This window comes from Lagopus leucura, unplaced genomic scaffold (genome assembly GCF_019238085.1).
Source record: "Lagopus leucura isolate 7727_CA_CO unplaced genomic scaffold, USGS_WTPT01 Super-Scaffold_1, whole genome shotgun sequence".
Taxonomy (NCBI): domain Eukaryota; kingdom Metazoa; phylum Chordata; class Aves; order Galliformes; family Phasianidae; genus Lagopus; species Lagopus leucura.
In genome coordinates this window covers 38,521,153-38,540,019 of record NW_024962250.1, presented here as the reverse complement: position 1 = coordinate 38,540,019, position 18,867 = coordinate 38,521,153, and the positions used below count along the sequence as shown (strand labels likewise).

General features: G+C 48.0%; 2 protein-coding genes across 3 annotated transcripts in view; both read right to left on the bottom strand.

Annotated features, from left to right (window-relative positions):
- Positions 1 to 7,561: 7,561 nt before the first annotated feature.
- On the bottom strand, positions 7,562 to 13,851 carry CCDC198 (coiled-coil domain containing 198). Its single transcript, XM_042868766.1, has 7 exons — positions 13,629 to 13,851; positions 12,156 to 12,238; positions 10,446 to 10,532; positions 9,997 to 10,095; positions 9,576 to 9,738; positions 8,091 to 8,517; positions 7,562 to 7,759 (listed from the first exon to the last, which is right to left on the bottom strand). Exons 1-6 carry the CDS (start codon positions 13,807 to 13,809, stop codon positions 8,258 to 8,260), a joined length of 873 nt encoding a protein of 290 aa, XP_042724700.1. The 5' UTR covers positions 13,810 to 13,851; the 3' UTR covers positions 7,562 to 7,759; positions 8,091 to 8,257.
- Positions 13,852 to 15,150: 1,299 nt separating this feature from the next.
- SLC35F4 (solute carrier family 35 member F4) overlaps positions 15,151 to 18,867 on the bottom strand; it is a 102,941-nt gene continuing 99,224 nt past the window's right edge. For both annotated transcript variants that reach the window (XM_042867285.1, XM_042867294.1), the window contains exons 6-8: positions 17,666 to 17,858; positions 16,407 to 16,496; positions 15,151 to 15,569 (exon numbers count right to left, since the gene is read on the bottom strand). In XM_042867285.1, coding sequence (XP_042723219.1) covers positions 15,328 to 15,569; positions 16,407 to 16,496; positions 17,666 to 17,858 — 525 coding nt within the window. In that variant the 3' untranslated portion in view covers positions 15,151 to 15,327. The remainder of the gene's footprint in view (positions 15,570 to 16,406; positions 16,497 to 17,665; positions 17,859 to 18,867) is intronic.

Genomic DNA, 18,867 nt, shown 5'->3' with positions numbered 1-18,867 from the left:
TTGCAGAAACAGCACTGTGCTTGAGGTGCAGAGTTTTCCCACTGCTGTGTGACCATTTGGCTCACAGCAGATGTGCGAGTGAACCTTCTCATAGAATGGTGTAGGCAGAAAGGGACCTTAAAGACCATCCTGTTCCAACCACCTTCCATGGCCTGGGTACCCCCCACCAGATCACACTGCTCAGGGCCCCCATCCGTGGCTCCGAGGATGGAGCACCCACAGCTTCACTCAAGTGCTTGCTCTGAATTCACAGAGTTCTCAGAAATGTCAATGCATGGACCCCATGCAAAGAACTTCTCATGAAGAGTAGCAGCAGATTTAGCCTCATATTAAACCCAGACACCTTACAAAGGCAGAACTCACTACAGCTCAAGCTTTACCCCTTGTGAAAGGTTCTGTACATCTTCCGAGTTAACTCACAGCTGGCTCTGGCAGTGGCTGAAGCATGGGGCAAGGGCCTAATACTGTATTTTCAGGCACCAGAAACTTCACAGGAGGGAATTTCATCGGGTTATTTCAGTGCCCACCACAGCCCCTGCCCAATGTACATAAGGCCTAGGCCTGCTGTGGTCCCCTCAGGTGGTTTAAGCAGATGGATAGATGTTATCGTGTTGAAGAGCATGGAGTTAATCACAGCTGACAAATCCTTCTTGGTAAAAAGCATTAGGCTCCAAGACCCCACCTGGAGGGCTGTACCTAGCTCTGGAACCCTGTGTAAGGCTGTCATGGAGCCATTGGAGCAGGTCTGGAGGAGCTTTTTAGTGGCCTTTCCAACCTTACTGATTCCATGAGGCTCCTTGAAAGAACCTTGAGCACAAGCCCACGTACCTCTGGAAAACCACCTTAGGAAAAAAGACATGGCTATAAACGAGCAAGGACCTTCAGCTGCTAAGCCTTTAGGAAATGTTACACTGCAGCAAGAGATGCTACAGCTGTGTAGTCTTGACAGAAGTGAATAACATCAACCAATGTCACCTGGATGGATGGGGACAAAAAGCCCCCACGCCATCCTGTGGTTCCTTCAGACCAGGCTCCACATTCCAGCACATGTAGCCCAAGATCTCCATCTATCTGCAAGGAAAGTCCATGTTTCACTCTGACAGATTTAACTGCATGGGTCATGTTCTTGCATCTCCAGGTCTTTGTTACTCACTGCCGTTTGGAAGCAGAGATGTTTCTCCTCGAGGTCATGAGCTTTGTGTGTATTTGTCAGCTCACTGAAGCAAAACCTCTCCTCTCGCTGAAGCAGGAAGGCAGCAGTGCTTTCTGTGCTGTGAGAAGGACCAGTACAAAATATTGTTGGCAGTTCTTTGTTTCGCATTTCTTTTTGGGATCTTTTTGCTTGTCTCTCAGAGAAACGTCATCTTTCCCAGTCAGCCCTTTGAAACACCACATGGATGGCTAAGTGCAGGAAGCATCCAGTCTCAGAGCATGCTTTGCGTGCTAATCAATGAAACCAGCACTGCTGAACCATATTATGCTGGAACATCAAAACAGGCCATTAGAAAGCAGCTGGGAGAGACCTTATTGAAACCACAGGCTGGCACTGGAGGCAGCTATGAGTGGGAGACACAGCAGAGCAATGCTGGGGCCTCTAGTTGGCAATATCCTCTGCTGAAGGGGTTTGAACTTCAGGAACGCTGCTTTAAAAGCATTTCATTGATTTTCAATACAACAGAAGCCATCTGAATAAAAGAACTTTGGAATGTTGAGACAAATTTTGTAACGGCCTCCTCTTTGATTTTGTGAAACTTCTGCAAAAAGAGCTTCAAAAACAGCTTCTGAAGACCATCGGTGCCATGAAACCCACAGGCAAAGGGCTTCATTGAAAGGCTGAAGCAGCAAATAAACAGGTTGGATTCCCATAGCAAGGTGTTTCTCAAAAAAGAGCCTGAGCCTGGACACATTTGGCATTAGAGTAAAGATTTCCTTGCAGGGTTTTGTTGGCATGGATTCAGTCCCTGATGCAGATCTTGGTGCCCCTCTCTGGTTCTGTAAGCACAAAGGCAGGGCTCACAGTTCTTAACAGCAACATCAGTTACAAAATCAGAGCACTGAGAAGCTGGAAAGAGGCGAGACTGCATTCACTTTAACTGTTTCCTCATCATCGTAATCACTTACATGGCTTTTTTTGGACTATAAATAAAAGCTTTTTCTATCTCTGCAGCTTCCTAATTCCAGACACTGAACATTCTTCTCTCTATATATATACATATTTTTTTTAAGTTTTGAAACATATAATTATTTTTTTCTTCTGATGCAGATGAAGTCCAGGTTTCTGTAATTCGAATACACAGATCATAAAACTCACCAGTGGGTTGAGTCAGTGGCATGGAAATAGTCAGTATGCTGGTGTTATGTGCAGCTGGACATCCACCTTCCCACGGTAAGTGAAGATGCACCATGCTGGTTGTGCCCAGCTCCATCATTCCCCCATCCAGAAGTGACACCCCTACAGAGAGGGGACCTTGGTAGGATGGGTCCCTGCCATGGTCAGGTGTAGGAACAGTTGGAAAGGCAGCAGCTCCTTGTCAAAAACATTGCTGCGGGTAGTAATCAAGTATCATCATCATTTCAAAGATGAAGTTGAAGGAGAAAATAAATAAATGAGAGCAGAGCAACGTAGCATGCCCAAGGCAACAGGAAGAAGTGGTTATCAACACCAGGAGTAGTAGCAGTTTTGTTCCCTGCCTGTTTTCAAAAGGAGAGGGAAAAGGGCACTGGGGCACACACACAGCCTCAGTGGTGGCTGTGATGTGAGGTCCTGGTGTCCATGTGGATGGAGAGATGGGGAGCTGCACTTAGGGGTTTTTTTTTGAAGACAGAAGAGCACTGTGAGGCAAATCTGCTCCAGTGAGAAGCCTCACAAGGGAGGCTCTGTGTGGCAAAAGGCTGTATTTTTAGGTCAGCTTGGCCAAGCTGAATGAGGTGGTTTGTGTGGTAAATAGAAGGGGTGCCTGGCTTTGAAACTCGCTGTTTTCACAGCACAGAAGTCAGTTGTAAGCCACATTGATTATTCTAGGGTGGCAGTTGCAACAAGGATCAAATGGTGACCAGATAGAGGCAGGTAGCTGGCCACACAAGTTCAGTGAGGCCACAAAACTAGCAGTGCCCTGCTTTGCTTTTCTCCCAGAAGAGCTGTGAGCCAGCATTTTAAGCAAGTTCTGAGTTAATGCAGTCTGTTCAGTCGTTATCAAAAACATCATATGCTGCATAAAGCCTGATTTGATTAAAAGGGTCATTTGTTGTACTACCAGCTAATAAATGCCAGCACAGGTAACTTTGTGTCTCACAATGACTACACTGGAACAGGGAATTCAAGGCTGGATCAGCAGCATGGCAGTTTTAGTCTATCCCATGACTTAAGATGCACGTTAGCAAACCACAGTGCTGATGGAAGCTAAGAAGAACAAAAGCTGAAATGAATGAATGAAAGCCCCGTTCCTGGAGGCATTCAAGGCCAGGCTGGATGTGGCTCTGGGCAGCCTGGTTCTAGTGGTTGGTGACCCTGCCCACATTAGGGGGTTTGAAAGTAGATCAAATTTGAGGTCCTTTTCAACCCAGGTCACTTTATGAACAGACAAAAATGAGAGAAGCTCTGAGTAGATGAAGGGGGGGTCCCTGGAACCAACACAAATTGGGACACTTCATTTACACTAAGAGTCACAGGGAGGCCAAGGATAACCATGCTTGGTAAGCACAGAGAGGACTCAGCTGAGCTGAGCTTTGTCAAACTGCATGAGAGAACAAGAGCCACAACAGAACTGCCCACAGAGATGACACATCATCCAGCATCTCCAGAAAAAGACAACAAAAAGTACTCTTGGCTGTCTCACAAGTTTTGAAATTCACTCTGAGCAATGAGTCAGCACTTTCAGCATCGTGTGTTGCTTAAAGCATCAGCAGAGCATTTAAGTGAAGCTTAAGCAACACTCTGGATCCTGCAGAGAGCTTCTGTCCACCAGTAAGGAGGAAGATGCCTTGGGCAAGGGCCAAAGTCAGCAGAGACTTTAGGAGTAGGTGGAAGGGGAAAAAGTAGAGGAATGGGGGAAGAGATAAAAGGAGAAGAAGCCAAATGGAATGTCAGATTTCTCCCATGGTGCTGCTCTTTGGAAGGAAGCAGTAAGAAGTACTCAAGGTGTGGGATGAGGAGAGAATTATCCTGAAATCACAGAATGTCCTGAATTCGAAGAGATCCACTGGGATCTTCAGCTCCTACATAGCAAGGAACGACTGATCAAATGCATCCTGCTCTCCCATCTGTGTGCCAAGGGAGGTACCTGCTCTCTCTTTCATTCTTGTGGACTGCTCAGCAGATGCTGACTGCACAATCAGACTTCATGCAGGGAACTGCAGGATGAGCCATTCCCACAGCACGTCAGTAGGTGGCAAAAAGCTACAACCCTATTGCTAAGCAAGGAATAAATGCTTGTTCTCTCACAGAACAGGAGGGATCTGTGAGCAGCTCCATCCCATCAGAGATCATGTGCCTCCTGGCCAGCAGCCCAGCACTACCAACAGGGTGTGACACCCCAGAAAATGCACCATCCCTTCATACCCACCCCTCTTTTTTCCTCAGGGTCCCCTGTGCCATACTTTACCTTCCTTGAGTAATGAGTCATAGACTCGTTAAGGTTGAAAAGACCACTAAGATCTTCTAGTCCAACCATCAGCCCATATAGAAAAGCTGGGAACCCAGAGGGATTAATCAATACTTCCAAGGTTGGGAAAGAAGAGCATTAGGGCTGTGCTGCAGCACCATCTGAGGTTACCTGGTTGGACAAACCAAGCAAATGATCACACCATAATCTTCATGTACAGCCTGAAACTGAGCTTATTGAAACCATCCCCGCTGCCTGTCACATGTCCCAACAAGGGAGGGAGATAAGGGATTAATCAAGTTAGTGGAAATATCCAAGAGCTATTGATGGTGGGTTTTTTTTCATGCTTTTGAATGGTTGCAGGTGTCAGGGAAGGGAGGATGCTGGTTGGTGCTGAACACCCACATTTCTATTCAAGGAGGTCTAATGCTCTGAGCACCGGGTGAAAACAGAGCCTGGAAAGATGAGAAAATGACATAAACACAGGCTGCATGGTGAGAGCCAATTACAGCACAGCACTGAGCTTCATTCGGTTTTCTTTACCAGCTGTTGCTCTTTGCTAAGTGTTAGTAAATTGTATTTCTGCTGAGGAACAAGAAAAGAGATTACAGCAACCTGGGCCTCCAGACCTCTGCAGTAGCATCTAGCTTTTCTAAATATAGAGGAAAGGTTCTTCAAGATTTCTTCTTTTAAGTGGTGCATTTAATTACTAATGATTTAGCCAGACATTAACCATTGGTGCTGACTTTCCCCAGCTCCACTGCCTGCCTGAGGCTGAGCACAGTCATTTTGTCTGGACATTTCAGCAAAATCAGTTTGGTTAATCCTGAGCAAGAGAAACTTATCTTGCTCTGGCCATTTGTAACACAATGGGAAGCGCACCAGTGTCAGCATACTAGCAAAGTCCCAGGCTGCAGCAGGTGAAGGTTTGCTCAAAATGCAACAGTCATGGACACAGAAACAAAGAAAATAATCTGCTTACCTTTGGAAGACCACAGGTATACAGGGATCTCCAGTGAGATATCCTTGCTTCCACTGCCAACATTTAAATGAGGTATGGGAAGGGATGGATCCTGGCTTTACCCCTTCTGGTCACTCAGTTGCATTGCTTGCACCTGAGCTCACCTGGGTTGGCCCTTCCTTCTCACCAGGTGCTCCATCACTGCTTAAAGCTGTGACAGCATTTCCACTACACCATCTCACCACCAAGTCCACCACCAAACCCATCTTACAGCCCTTTCACAGGGAAAATCCTATGCTCTCGTGCCTCGGGGCAGAGATCTATCTGAACTACATCTCCTAGAATCATTGAAAGGACTTTTAGAAGTCTTTTAGTTCAGCTCCCCTGCAATGAATGAGAACAGACAAATCCCACTTCACTTCCATGCTGCTGATCCTTGCCTCTTGGCACCACCAAAATCAACCCCTGCTCATGTGCTGTCCTTCAGTCCTTCACGAGTTCCTTCAGAACTCATCCCATGCCCATCCCTGGCAGTTGGCAGGACCTCTCCAGCCTCTCCTTGCTGTGGAGGCAACCTCAGACCAGGAGTTTCATTCCATCATGACTTGCACGAGCACCATGCGCTCAGTTCTGAGCAGCCAACCTCACCCCTTGCGTAGCACCTCATCCTTCAGATGATGAGATGGTATCAAGCATTTGGAATAGGGAACTTTTCAGAACCACCTCTCTGAGTTGCAGCCCTGGCATTGTAGTGTTCCCCCCCCCCATCTTCTGGAATTTGCAGAAAGGTTTAAGTTTCAACTTCACTAATAGAGAAAACGTTTTCATTTCCAGCCTCTGAACAGATGTTGAGAAACTTGAGAGCAGGACGAGCTACCACTTGCTTCTCTCCAGGTCATGATGAGTTAACACAACTGAAAGCAAAACAGTCAAAGGACTTTGAGCATGAGAAGCAGGAAGAGGGTTTCCTGGCTTCATTGCCTCCAGAAAAGCCAATTTTGCACACTGTGAGTTGATAAATGAATGCTCAGAGTCTCCATGCAGCCTGTGCAATGGATAGACTGCTCTGCACATCCTCTCCATGGGCACTGCTCTTCCCAAGTGCTGGCAACGCCATTATCGGGAAACAAATGAGCTCTATCTGAGATAAATTGCATTTACACCAATTACAGCTCAATTGTTGACAGATGGGAACACAGAAGGGAGATGCGTCGAATCATTAAGAGGACAGGTGTATAGAAAAGTGCCAGATTAATTGTTCCAGCCCATTAAATCATTGACCTTTCCAGCCTACCCTCAGTGCTGAATTCAGAGCTCTCAGGATCCTTCCAGCTCACACACGATGACCACATTTACAAGAAAAGCACACAGGGGTGCTTTTAAAACACATGCTCCGGACCCAGACTCATTAGCAGGCCTTCTTTCTCATGAAAAGCTGTTTTCTTACTGGAGTTTGTTTTCTTGGCTTTTCCATGCACTCACACATGGCTCCAAGGAGCAGCTTTCTCCCCAAAGAACAGACTTGCTATACATCCAGAGAGGTTGCAAAGGGCGAGGGGATGAAGGCAGACAGAGATCAGTGCTGAATGGAGGCTTTGGCTTTGAGTTGAGGCTTTGGCTCTGATTTCCAAATCCTGCTTTCCCTGGGATTTTCAGTAAATCCTGGGAGAGACAAATAGCTAAAAACTGCTGAGAGCAAATCAGCCATGGGTGTCTAATTCCCCTAAAAACATGTAGAAGCGTGCCTCCTGCTGAGAGCCAACACCAGATCCACTTATTCAAGATGGCCTGGCTTGGAAATGCTGAGGTTGGAAAAGACCTTCAAGATCATCAAGTCCAACCACAACCAAACCAAACTACCCCAACAACCTCTCCACTAAAGCATGTCCCTGAGCACCACATCCAAATGGTTTTTAAACACATCCAGGGCTGGTGACTCAACCACCTCCCTGGGGAGCCCATTCCAGTGCTTAACAACATTTCTGTAAAGTGTTTCCTGATATCCAACCTAAACTTACCCCGGTGCGACTTGAGGCCACGAAAACTAAGGGGATAAGATTTCCAGCAGAGGGAAATGAATGGCCATGAGGGAGATGGGAGGAAGAGTAAACCCACCTCTCTTCTCAATGCCAAGTGAGCAAAACGTAGGTGTTTTATAGCAGATTATCCATTAAAGCTGGAGGTGAAGGAAAGTCACCTGGGACAGAGGAAATTTAAAAAAATAATAATAAAATATTTAGAAATACCAGAATGTTTATTAAAAGACCTCTGACCAATCGTTCTGCCTTTCAATTTGAATGGATGTTCTGTGGCTTAGAAAAGGATGCAGGATTAAAAACAAGCAGAAAGGCCTAAGTGACCTTAGGGCAAGCAAAACTTTATTTCAGTTGGAACTTACTATGGGGGTTAACCCAGAATATTCTCCAGCTCCTGCTTGTTGGTTCTGCCAGCCTCCTCCTCCTCCCTCTGCCCCCATGTTATTGTTGTTCACTCCACACCACTTTTCCCCCAGATATTCTTTCACATACCCAGACATGTCATTTCTGTCCACACATCAACCATCTCATTTCCAGTGCTCCTCTCTGCTGGTCTCTGTGTTCAGAAATGCTGCACATCACAAACATCATGTCTATGTCACGGTCTATCCGGAGCAGAGATCACAGCTTGTTCCTTCAGCACATCCCAAGCATAGCTGCTAGAACTCTTTATCAAAGAAGTTATCGAAGAGTGAAACTCTCTCTGTCCTGGTTCTCACCAGCGGAGGTCTGCGGTAAAGCTTCTTCTCTTCCCTCTCCCACTCCTCAGAGTCAGTGCTGGAAGTGTCCCAGAGCAGATCCCTGCTGCGTGGCTCCTTGCAGAACCACAGCCCAACCTTGCTGCTGCTGCTGCTGCTGCTGCCCAAGGGAAGCCCAGCTCTGGCATGGTGCCCTGCAAATCCTCCATCCCCTCTGTTTCCTGAGAGAGAAAATAACAATAATTGCAGTTTTCCTCAGAGGCATGCCCATCCTGTTGGGTTCAGCTGGTAATCCCTATGAGGAAGATCCTGAGAAATCCCTGCAAGATCAGAGCACGTTCCTGGGGCTGGGCAGACCTGGCACAGTCTATTCAGAAATAGAATCTTGGAACTGGCTGGGCTTTAATGTCCCTTCCAACCTAAACCATTCTGTGATTCATTCTGTTGGGTGAATTAATCAAGTCTGACAACTTGATTAATGAGGCAACTGGTTTAGTGCTGACCCATAGGAATGGTGGGATTTGCATGTTGTGTCCCAGGGAGCACATTCCTGCCTGAGATGCTTTAAGACTCCCAATGTATGTGAGTAGGTACCATCTCCAGTACCTTCACATGGCACTGTCTGATCTTCTGCTGATGGGAACCTGCTCCTGGCCCTGGGATCTTTGGTTCTGTGCCCCTATGGCTATTCCCTGGCTTCCATAGGGAAACTGACTTAGAGACTTAGACTAGTTGGGTTGGTAGGGACCTAAAAGATCATTGAGTTCCAACCCCTGCAGTGAGCTGCCTGCTCCCCCCAGCTCAGGCTGCACAGGGCCCCATCCATGGCCTTGGGCACCTCCTAAGATGGGGCACCCACAGCTCTGGGCAGCAGTGCCAGGGCCTCACTGCCCTCTAACAATTTCCTCCTAACCTCTAACCTAAATCTCCTGTTTTAATTTAAAGCCATTCCCCATTACCCTACCACTATCAGAGGTCTATATTCCTCCTTTTTATTTTGACCACGAGAGTTTGTTTTGGGTTCATTAGCATGAGAAATAGGACTTTTAAGAATAGATGTGCTCCTATAAAGCTCACTTTCAGCTTTTTCCACCAGGACCCCCAAATCCTTCTCGCAGGACTGCTCTCAAGGGGTTCTTCCAGTTGTACACATAGCTGGGATTGCCCTGACTCAAGTGCAAGACCTCGCAAGGTGGCTTTGTTGAACCTCACGGGGTCCAAATGGCCACATGAGGATGCTGAGGAGTTTTACATCTCCTCAAAACATGATTCTGCTTACCAGTGTTACTATCAAAATGCAGACTGTGCTCAGCAGGGATGAGGTCTTGGCTCCTGGTGCTGTCGCCTCTCTGAAATGTGTCAAGGACCATCTCTGAACCCAATTCCTCCATTTTTTGTTCATTGATTTTTGCCTCCCTGTGGAGATCCCGCTTCAGCTCCGCCTGGGTTTGCAAACAAGTCATCAGCACAAGCAGCAGAGGAGCAAACACGTTCTAACAGCTTGACGCAGCACGTCATTAGAGAGCTGGCACTGCAAGTAATCACACATCCAGGTAGCTCAACCAGGGCAATTCGTATTTGCCAAAACGAGCACAAGACAGAACGTGACCCCATGGGAACTTCCTCACCTAGGGGGGAGGCAAAGAGATGGAAAAACCCTTCCAATCCTCAGCCTCTCCCCAAGGCCATCCCCACGTTACCTCTCGGCGCCGGCGCGTCAAGTCCAGCATCTGCATCTTGTGCAAGTGCTGCCGTCTGCCAGGGAGGGCTCTCAGGCTCTGCCCCCTCTTCTCCAGAGTCTGTGAGGTATTAAAAGCATCAGTAAAGACACCTGCGTTGGCTGAAAGGAAAAGAAACTCCTGCTTGCCAACCCACACCCGGTCCCTCAGGTGCTGCCCAGATGAAGGCAGCGAGCGTTTTCCTGTCTGGCCGATGTGCAGCAATTTAGTGTAGGTTTTCAAAGCACTCACAGCTTATCTATCTCACAGCTAAGGGGCATGACAGAAACTTCTCATTAAAGTCACGTATGCCTGCTCCTGCTCCCAAGGTGCTGCTCTGCTCTGCTGTGCATTGTTCAGGCTGACATCAGGAGCTGCACATGGACAATCGTGCCTGCTGCACAGCTCTTGGCCCTTTGCTGTGTGCTCACCTTGGCTTTTGGGCCTCCATCCATCCCTTGCTGCCTCCAGGGCTTTGCAGCAGTGATCCCCCTTGGAGTGCCAGCAGGTTCAAGCCTCTGCAAGTGCAATATTTAGTGTTCAGCATTCCTCTTTTCATACAAACACCCAACCCAACATGAAGATACTTAGACATTCCTCCAACTCCAATTCTGGCCTGGTTGCTTGGGATACAAGAAGGAGTTTGGCACATTCAGCAAACGCTCAACATGCATCAGTATCACCATTGAATACAGTGTCTCCTGGCAGGTCACCCGAGGCCAGATTCTGGTTACCTGGCCCTGAAAACCGTCCCCTCCATCCAGCTAGACTGTTTTGGAGGCTAAGGCCTTACTCTGCAGGACTGCACGTGGTATGGAAAGTCCTTCCTGATGGAGTTCAGCAGCTTTACAGGCTGTTCTGAGCATGGATTTCCATCTCAAGAACTAAGATATCTCCTTCAGCCTCCCAGATAACACTGGCTCACTTCTAGTCTCAATACTCCTCATTTCCCACCTATGATGGGAGCTCAGCCTGACTTCCATAAAAATTAAAAGGAACATCATAGAATCCTAGGCTCATCTAGTTGGGGAAAGAGACTTAAGACCATCAAGACCAGCTATCAATCTAACACTACCAAATCCACCAATAAAACATGTCCCACAATGCCACATCCACGTCTCTTAAATATCTCCAAGGATGGAGACTCTACTGGGCAGCCTATTCCAATGCCTGAACACAATTTTTATGAACACGGGTTGGATACCAGGAAACATTTCTTCTCCAAAAGACTGGTGATGCATTGGCACAGGCTGCCCAAGGAGGTGATAGCAACACCATCCCAGGAGGTTTTCAAGAGCCATGGAGATCTGGCACTGAGGGACATGGTCAGTGGGCATGGTAGGATGGATTGGGCTTGGGAATCTGGGAGGTCTTTTCCAGCCTTATTGATTTTATGATTCCATATGTTCAGTCTAAACCTCCCTGGCACAACTCAAGGCCATTTGCATCAAAGACTCTATCTGGAAGACCTATCTTGCACTTTATATGGGACATCATTAACCTCTTGAATGTGAACAAGAGTGTCTTCTGACTGGTGACACGACTCTGGCTGGCTGCACCAAGCTGCTGCCAAAGTCTGGGCTGTAATCTTCAAGGATCCTGCAAATAAATCATGGGATCACAGAGTAATTAAGGTCCAACCATCAGTGTATCATTATGGGAGATTAAAGGCAGCAGTAAAGAAATGCTGGAGAGGAATCCCAATTCAAGCCAATGCAACCGGTAAAGGTAAAAGAAAGCTCCCTAGAATTAATAGAATTATGGGTTCCTACGTACTTCAGCTCTGCCTATGGCATCCCCATTTTCCACCATGCCTCCTCCATGCAGTGCTGCATAACGTGTGCTTTCTTTTCACCTTGCTCCCCAGCCCTGGCATACAGCTCATGGCCAGCTTCTGTGTGCACGAAGCTGAACGCGAAGCTGAAAAATGTGGCACTAGATGGCAGCATGTGACACCACAAGCTGCAGCCCGGATCACACATTGCTCACATCCCACATCTCACCGATCACTGCATCCCGCAGGAAGCAGTTTTGGGCTTTCTGCTTAAGTTGTGCCATGTGCTCAGAAAGCAGGATGTTTGCTTCCCCGTCCCCAGGCCAAGCAGAGCAGCTCTATGTGAATCTTCATACATTCACCCTACCTGCGGTTGCCGAGGCGGGTGCAGCTTGATGATGCTGCTGGCTTCATTCTCTCCAACCAGCACCGTGCTGAAGTCAAAGGGCCCTGAGGGATCAGAAAAGGAGAAGATGAAGTGAAGTCACTTTCAGTCTGCTCCTGGGCTTTACTCAACTACAGCTTTCTACCATATTTTTATTGGCATTTCCCAAACCCATCTGTCCCAGTTTCTTGCCCATTGAGGTGGTGGTGCCCCATACCTGCAAACACCCAAGATCAGGCTGGATGAGCTCTGAGCACCTGATGGAGCTGTGGGTGTCCCTGTTCATTGCAGGGGATTTGGACCAGATGGTCTTGAAGGCAGCTTCTTTCCAATTCAAAGAGTCTGTGATACTACTCCAGTAACAGAAGGTATAAATTATTGTTACCCACAGAAATAACACATGGATGTATTTGCATCTAAGAAACCTGTCTGCCACACGCCTCTCTTCTCCCTTTACAGCCCCTCACACAGTCCATATATGACAACGACCAACCTCTGTGTCTCCTGTAGCATCTCTGGGGCCTCTCCTTCTACACACAGCACCTCGCTGAGCTCTATGGCCACCCCGCTGTTTCCTGTCCTGGTGTAGAGAACAGGCAGAGAGCTGAGCCTCCTTTTGCCACAAAATCACACAGAAGGGACCTTAAAGATCACCTGGCTACCACCCACCAGCACCTGTTACTTATTAAGGCAGTGCTTTAACTGAGCTCAACCTGCCCTGAGCTCTGTGCTGTTCCTCCTGGGTGCACAGAAGTGTTATTGCTTGCACAATTAAACACGCACAGTAACTGTTACAGCTTCTCTGTCCTCCCTAAACCTGCCCTTGGGTGTCTGAATGCCATTCCATGTGAGTCATTGAGCTTCCCATATCTTGGCCTCTTGGGAGGGGGTATGGGGATAAAGGGCTGGGCTATGGCACAGAGAGACAGGGAAAAAGGTACTGCATGGGTGTTAAATCCACATTTACCAGTTGCACAAAGTGGGAGGTGCCCTGATGGGGCTGCAGTACCCCCCAAACCCAATCTGTTCACCCCAGACCACTGTCACACCAATGCTTTGTGTGCTGTCACAGCACCCTGCTGTCCCTCCACAGGCATTCCTTGTGTCCTGCTCCACGTGAGCACAAACCTCCTCCTTCACCTCTAGGTTTGGGTATGGGACATCTGGGGCACAGCACATTGCAGCAGGACTCACCTTCCCCACCTCTTGCTAGTGGAGTCAGCCTGGTGCCGTGGGGCTCTGATTTATTTTAATGCTGAATTTCACATCTAATTAAAGTCTAACTCTAATTAAGATAGTGATATGGCTGTGCCCAGCTGTGCACGTTACGGGGCTGAGATATGAATGCTGCGTCTGGCACTGCAGGGGTGCTGTGAACTGGGCTCTGAGACCATCTCAAAAGGCTCTGGGAAGGGAAAAGGTTGCTGGGAAAAGCCTCCCCCCTTTGCTCCATACCTGTAGAGGCTCTCCCATACCCGGTCTGGCGGAGGGGTGGGAGCTGCCCATGGGTTATGGGATGTCCATGCTCCGTTGTGGCTGTTGGGTGCAGGCTGGGGTCCCCCAGCACCTCCTCACTGCTGAGCATCGGTGCCACCTGGGTCACCCTGGGGTGTGTCTTGGAAGAGCTGAGACCCATTTTGTAGAGCTTGGGAAGAAGGAAAAGCCCACTCTGAAAGCAGTGCTGTGATGCAGAGCTCCTGACTGGCTGCCGAGCACAGGGTTGGATCCCACCGCCAAATGCACTCATGTGCCCTTCCCAGCAGGGTTAAACATTGACATGGCCCTGGCCACTGCTTTGTTTTTACCTCCACACGACTTTCAGCAGCACTGCCTCAGCTGGTTGAGCTGGAGGCATTTCTACAAGTGGTTCATTTGCTAAACATTCAGTCTTTGGAAAGAAATTTGATGCTCGGAGTGGGTCACAGCATCTCCAGAACCTCCCCAGGTATACGAAAAGCACCCCCTACCTTTGCTTTATCTCCTGTACTGGCATTGCTGAAGGTAAAAACAGGTTTATCACAAACCCACCTAAAACATCAAAGCCAACGCCAAGATTCAGATTGGATAATTGGAAACGTTCTCCAGAAGAGCAGTGATGCAGTGGTACATCTGCCCAGGGAGTGCTGGGCTCACCATCCTTGGAGAGGTTCAAGGACTGTGGAGATGTGGCACTGAGGGACCTTGGCAGTGGGCATGGTGGGGGGTGGGCTGGGTCAGATCCTCATCTGGAAATTTGTGTTTTTGGGGGCCGTGGGGCAGGCAGAGTGGCTTTGCTGGGGGTGGGAGGAAGGCATGGCTGCAGAAAGGCTGTGTCTGAGCAGGCACCGGGCGGGTGGGATTCTCAGTTTGTATTCCTCCAATGGATCAGCAACACGGCTGTGCAGAACAGCCCTGGATTTCACATTATTTTCCTTGCTGAATACTTAATGAGGCTCCTTGAAGGATCCAGTGCTGGGCCTGAAGACGCTGCTGTGAAGCTGCGTGCCAAAACGCGCTCGTCAATGCATGCTGAAAGGAAATGCTTGTTTTCCCTGTGTGTTTGGTTTGGCAGGAGCTGGAATTCCAGTAAAACACATCTCTACAGCTCTCTGTCGGTGTAAATGAATGTATCAACCCCAAAACCGACCTGGGGTGGTGCCCATTCAGCCACAAGTGTGACTGATCCCAGAAATGCTGGGTCACAGCTCCCCTGTGGTGACAGGGAGGGAAGTGGCCAGGTTGGTTTGCTTTGGCTTTTGAAAGGTTTTTCACTGTGGCGGATGAGAAGAACAATTGTTTGGCCCAATGAAATGCTCTAAGAAATGGGATCTGCCATTTCCCAAGGGTGCTGATGGTTCAGGGTGCTCCATTTCTCATGAGAAGGCTCTGGGAGGTACTGGGCTCTTGGTAAAGCTCAGCACCGTTGGGTTCAGTAACACAAGAGCTTAAATGTTTGTGGGTTTTTTTTTTTTTAATTAGAAAACATTTTATTGTGGTTATTTACACCCTTTCCTTGGTAAGTGTATAAATGTAAACATTTATTATAGATCTAACTCTCTTATCTTACAACTCATACCCAGTTCAGAGTAAATGGCATTTTTAAGCATACAAGGAGTGAGGAAATTTAAGCTATATTCACAGAATATACACCTGCGTGCAGTACAGTCCACCAGCCCTAAGCTAGTGGTATAGACACTGTGCCATTGGCTCTACTTCTGCTTCTCGTGTGTACACTGGAGTCTGTGATGTCGTCGGCGTGATCCTCACTTTTCTTCTCCTTTAAGCTGTTGATGAACCTCAGGGTTATTTCGTCCCACTCTTCGGGGAGCAGCATCAGCAGGAATCCAATGCAAATGATGATGGTGGCTCCCAACCTCACCACGCTGAAGATCATTTTGTGCTTCAACAGATCCACAGCTGCGAAGGAGAAACAACAGCACCATCAAAACTGCAGCAGGAAAAAGACTGTGGCATCAGATCAGCCTGGCTTATCTCCACGACATGCATCTTAGATGGCCACATTGTCTGCCATCCCCAAGAGTAACCAGATCTTGGACAATGTAAAAGACTTTTCCTTGTATCTAACCTATTTTCTTGAAGCTTGAAGCCATTTCCCCTTATTCTGTTACCACAGACCCTGCTCAAGAGTCTGTCTCCTTCCTTCCTGTGGCTCTCCTTCAGATATTGAAAGGCTACCAACAGGTCATGTCCTTTTGCCATATGGATCAGGGAGGGCAGCAAACTGGAGGTGATGCCTCCATGCCGAGCCTGCCAGCCCCACAAGTGTAATAACAGCACATCTGAGCCCTTGCAGGGCTGACAATCACATCGTGCATCTCTGACCTGCATCCCCCTCTAAATAGATGTTTCTTTGGAAATGTGCCCAGACGCCTGGAGTTGCAGGGGGGTGGAGGAGGAAAACAGAAGAGCAGAGACAGCAGCTACTGAAGAAGAAGGAGGACTTTGGAGTAAAGTTCCACGTGTATGGGCTGCCCTCATCAGTCACCAGCTCTGGGGCCGCTGCCTGCCTCTCTGTGCTCAGTATGGGCACAGCCACCAAGAAAAGGAAGACAAAAGAAATGGCTTTGGCTAACGAAAAATCCCACCATCACCAGGAGCACGCGTGGGAGCCAAGCGACATCGAATCCCTTCTGAAATACATGGCAGAACATTTTGACCATTTAGACAAAATTCTGCTTCTGCTGTCTGCATGCTGATGTGCTTATCTTCCAACCCATGAGCAAGGACTTGTACCTGCATTCCCAGGGACGCTGAGCACTGTGCCAATGGAGATCAGAATGGGGTACGTAAGCACGACGCCAACGTTAACCAGAATGTTGAAGGCTGGGGAAAACAGATAAAATAATACATGATTATGCAGAAGAGCACTAGAATGAGACTCTCCTCCTCCACTCTGACCCCAGAAACGTGATGGGAATTCTATAGTCAGAGTCATTAAGGTTGGAAAAGACCTCTAAACCATCTAGTCCAACCATCCACCTACCACCACCAATGCCCACTGACCACATCCCTCAAGACAAAGGGGCACTCATGCAATTAGCCTATGAAGTCAGCTAAGCAGGCTGTCCTTAGACCACGGTCTTGCTGCAATGTTGAAGGCAGTACAAATGCTCAGTGTGGATTTATGGAATGTTTTGGGTTTTTCTTTTTAATATAAGTAGTCCTAAACAGCAGAACTCTGGGTGGTAAGTTATCAGTACTTTTTGTCCCTTTGATGCTCACGGAGAAGGTGCCATTCAGCTCAGGAATGGCAAGGGCTTTGCTCTCAGCACCTCAGCTGTCAGACCTGCTGTGTTTTAGCATGGCTGCATTGATGGGCTGTGTACTGGCAACGACATCCTTTTTGTTTCCCTTTAATATACTTGTAGTGGAGACAAACCTCTACAATTATGAAATAATTGAGACTTTAGCGAAGGAAAGGATGTTCTTATACCTGCAAATTAAAACACCCCTGGGCTGAATCCAACAGCTTTTCTGCCTGCCTAGAGGACAGCAATTGTAGCCCTGGAAGAAGAAGTGTTAGGGGAGAGAGGAGGGGAGGAGAAAGCTGCAGGAAATGAAACAGACAGCACCAGTCTTTGCAGACTCCCAAAAAGCTGTGCAACCTCTGCCCAGAGCCTGCAGCACCCCCAGAAATGTGTCCTGCATCAGTACGTCTCCATGTCAGTGCTGCATGCCCTGCAGAGCCTGCCAGGAGCTGCTCGGCTGTGTGCAGCCCTTTGAAATTCCATTTTTAGCAACCAATCTGGGACAGAGAAAGTGAAATATCAATAACACTGCTGTAGGAATGCAAAGATGAAAAGTGAACAATTAGTACGAGCTCTCTGCCTTTGTTCCCTTCTACTAATATTAGTGCTAAGGCCTCCAAAGGAAAGTGTTAATCATTCTTTAAGGAGTACCAGTGTGCACTGAGGTCAGATTCCACGTGGGAGAGCTTTGTACTGGGTGCAAAGGGATGGGGCAGAAAAACGAGCACCTTTTTTATCACATACCTAACCAGAGGCCAGCTACTCCACACAGGAAGCCCCACGGCACAGCAGAGAAGGGTGACCAGTATTCCACCTTCGTAAAATACAGTATGATTGGGGTAACAGAGATGAAAATTAAATTGAAGAAGCCCAAGGTGGAAACAAAATGAGCAGCCTCTCCAAAATTCGCACTGCCAAGAAACATCTTGAACAAAACCTGCAAAGGAAAGAGAGGGGTTTTAGTCTCATGGCTGTTGTGGAAAGCAAAGTCCTCCTGCACAGCATCCTCCATTTCCTTGGGAATAATGGGGCACAAGAACAGCCCTTACCAGGACAGGGTGTCACATCCCAAAATTCCTTCTTAGCAGAGTTGCCCTCAATGAGTTCTTATCCCAGAGTGTACACACAGCTGGGACTTCCCAGACCAAACTCCAACACCTTGCATTTGGCTTTGCTGAATCTCATTAGGCTCGCATGGGCTCATCTTTTGAGTTGTCCAAGTCCCTCTGGGTGGCATCCCTTCCTTCTGTTCTATCGACTGCATCACTCAGCTTGGTGTCAACAGCAAACTTGCTGAGGGTGCATTTGATGCCATTGTCTGTGTTGTTGATAAAGATGTTGAAGAGCACTGGTCCCAAGACGGACCCCTAGGGGACACTGCTTGTGACCAGCCTCCACCTGGACATGGAGCCATTGACCACAGCCCTCTGTCTGTGACCTTCCAGCCAATTCTTTATCCATCTAATAGTCCAGCCTTCAAATAGTCAGCCTTCAAATCTCTCTCCCATTCAGAGATGAGGATGTAGGGTGGAACAATGTCAAAGGCCTCGCACAAGTCCATGCAGACAACGTATCTTGATGTTTATTATAAAATGCCAGAAGGAGTATAAATCAGAACCCAAACACATAGCAGTCCATGTAAGGAGATTTACAGGAGTAAACACAGCCACCTTAGCCCAACCTACAAGGTGGGCTATTTCTAGGTCAGCCACATCCCTCCCTTCATCTCTCACCTCCAAGAGCAGCTAGTTCTTTCAAGCAGGAATCAGAGCCCTGCTGTCTCTAATATACCAGGCAAACAGGGGCTCTCAGCCTGGCACGAGAGTGGAATACACAAGAGTTCTGCACTGCAGACCAGGGACGAGATGTCTGTCCCTGCAGAAGGGACACGGTGCTATCTGCTCTCACCCTCTCCTCCCTGCTGCAAATGGCCCACTTGAAACAGT

Coding starts and splice junctions, on each gene's coding strand:
- CCDC198 (XM_042868766.1), bottom strand. CDS start 13,809: ATGGGTCTCAGCTCTTCCAAGACACACCCCAGGGTGACCCAGGTGGCA. Junction 12,239..13,628: donor GTATGGGAGAGCCTCTACAG/GTATGGAGCAAA, acceptor CTGATCCCTCAG/GGCCCTTTGACTTCAGCACG. Junction 8,518..9,575: donor GCATTTTGATAGTAACACTG/GTAAGCAGAATC, acceptor TTTCTCTCTCAG/GAAACAGAGGGGATGGAGGA.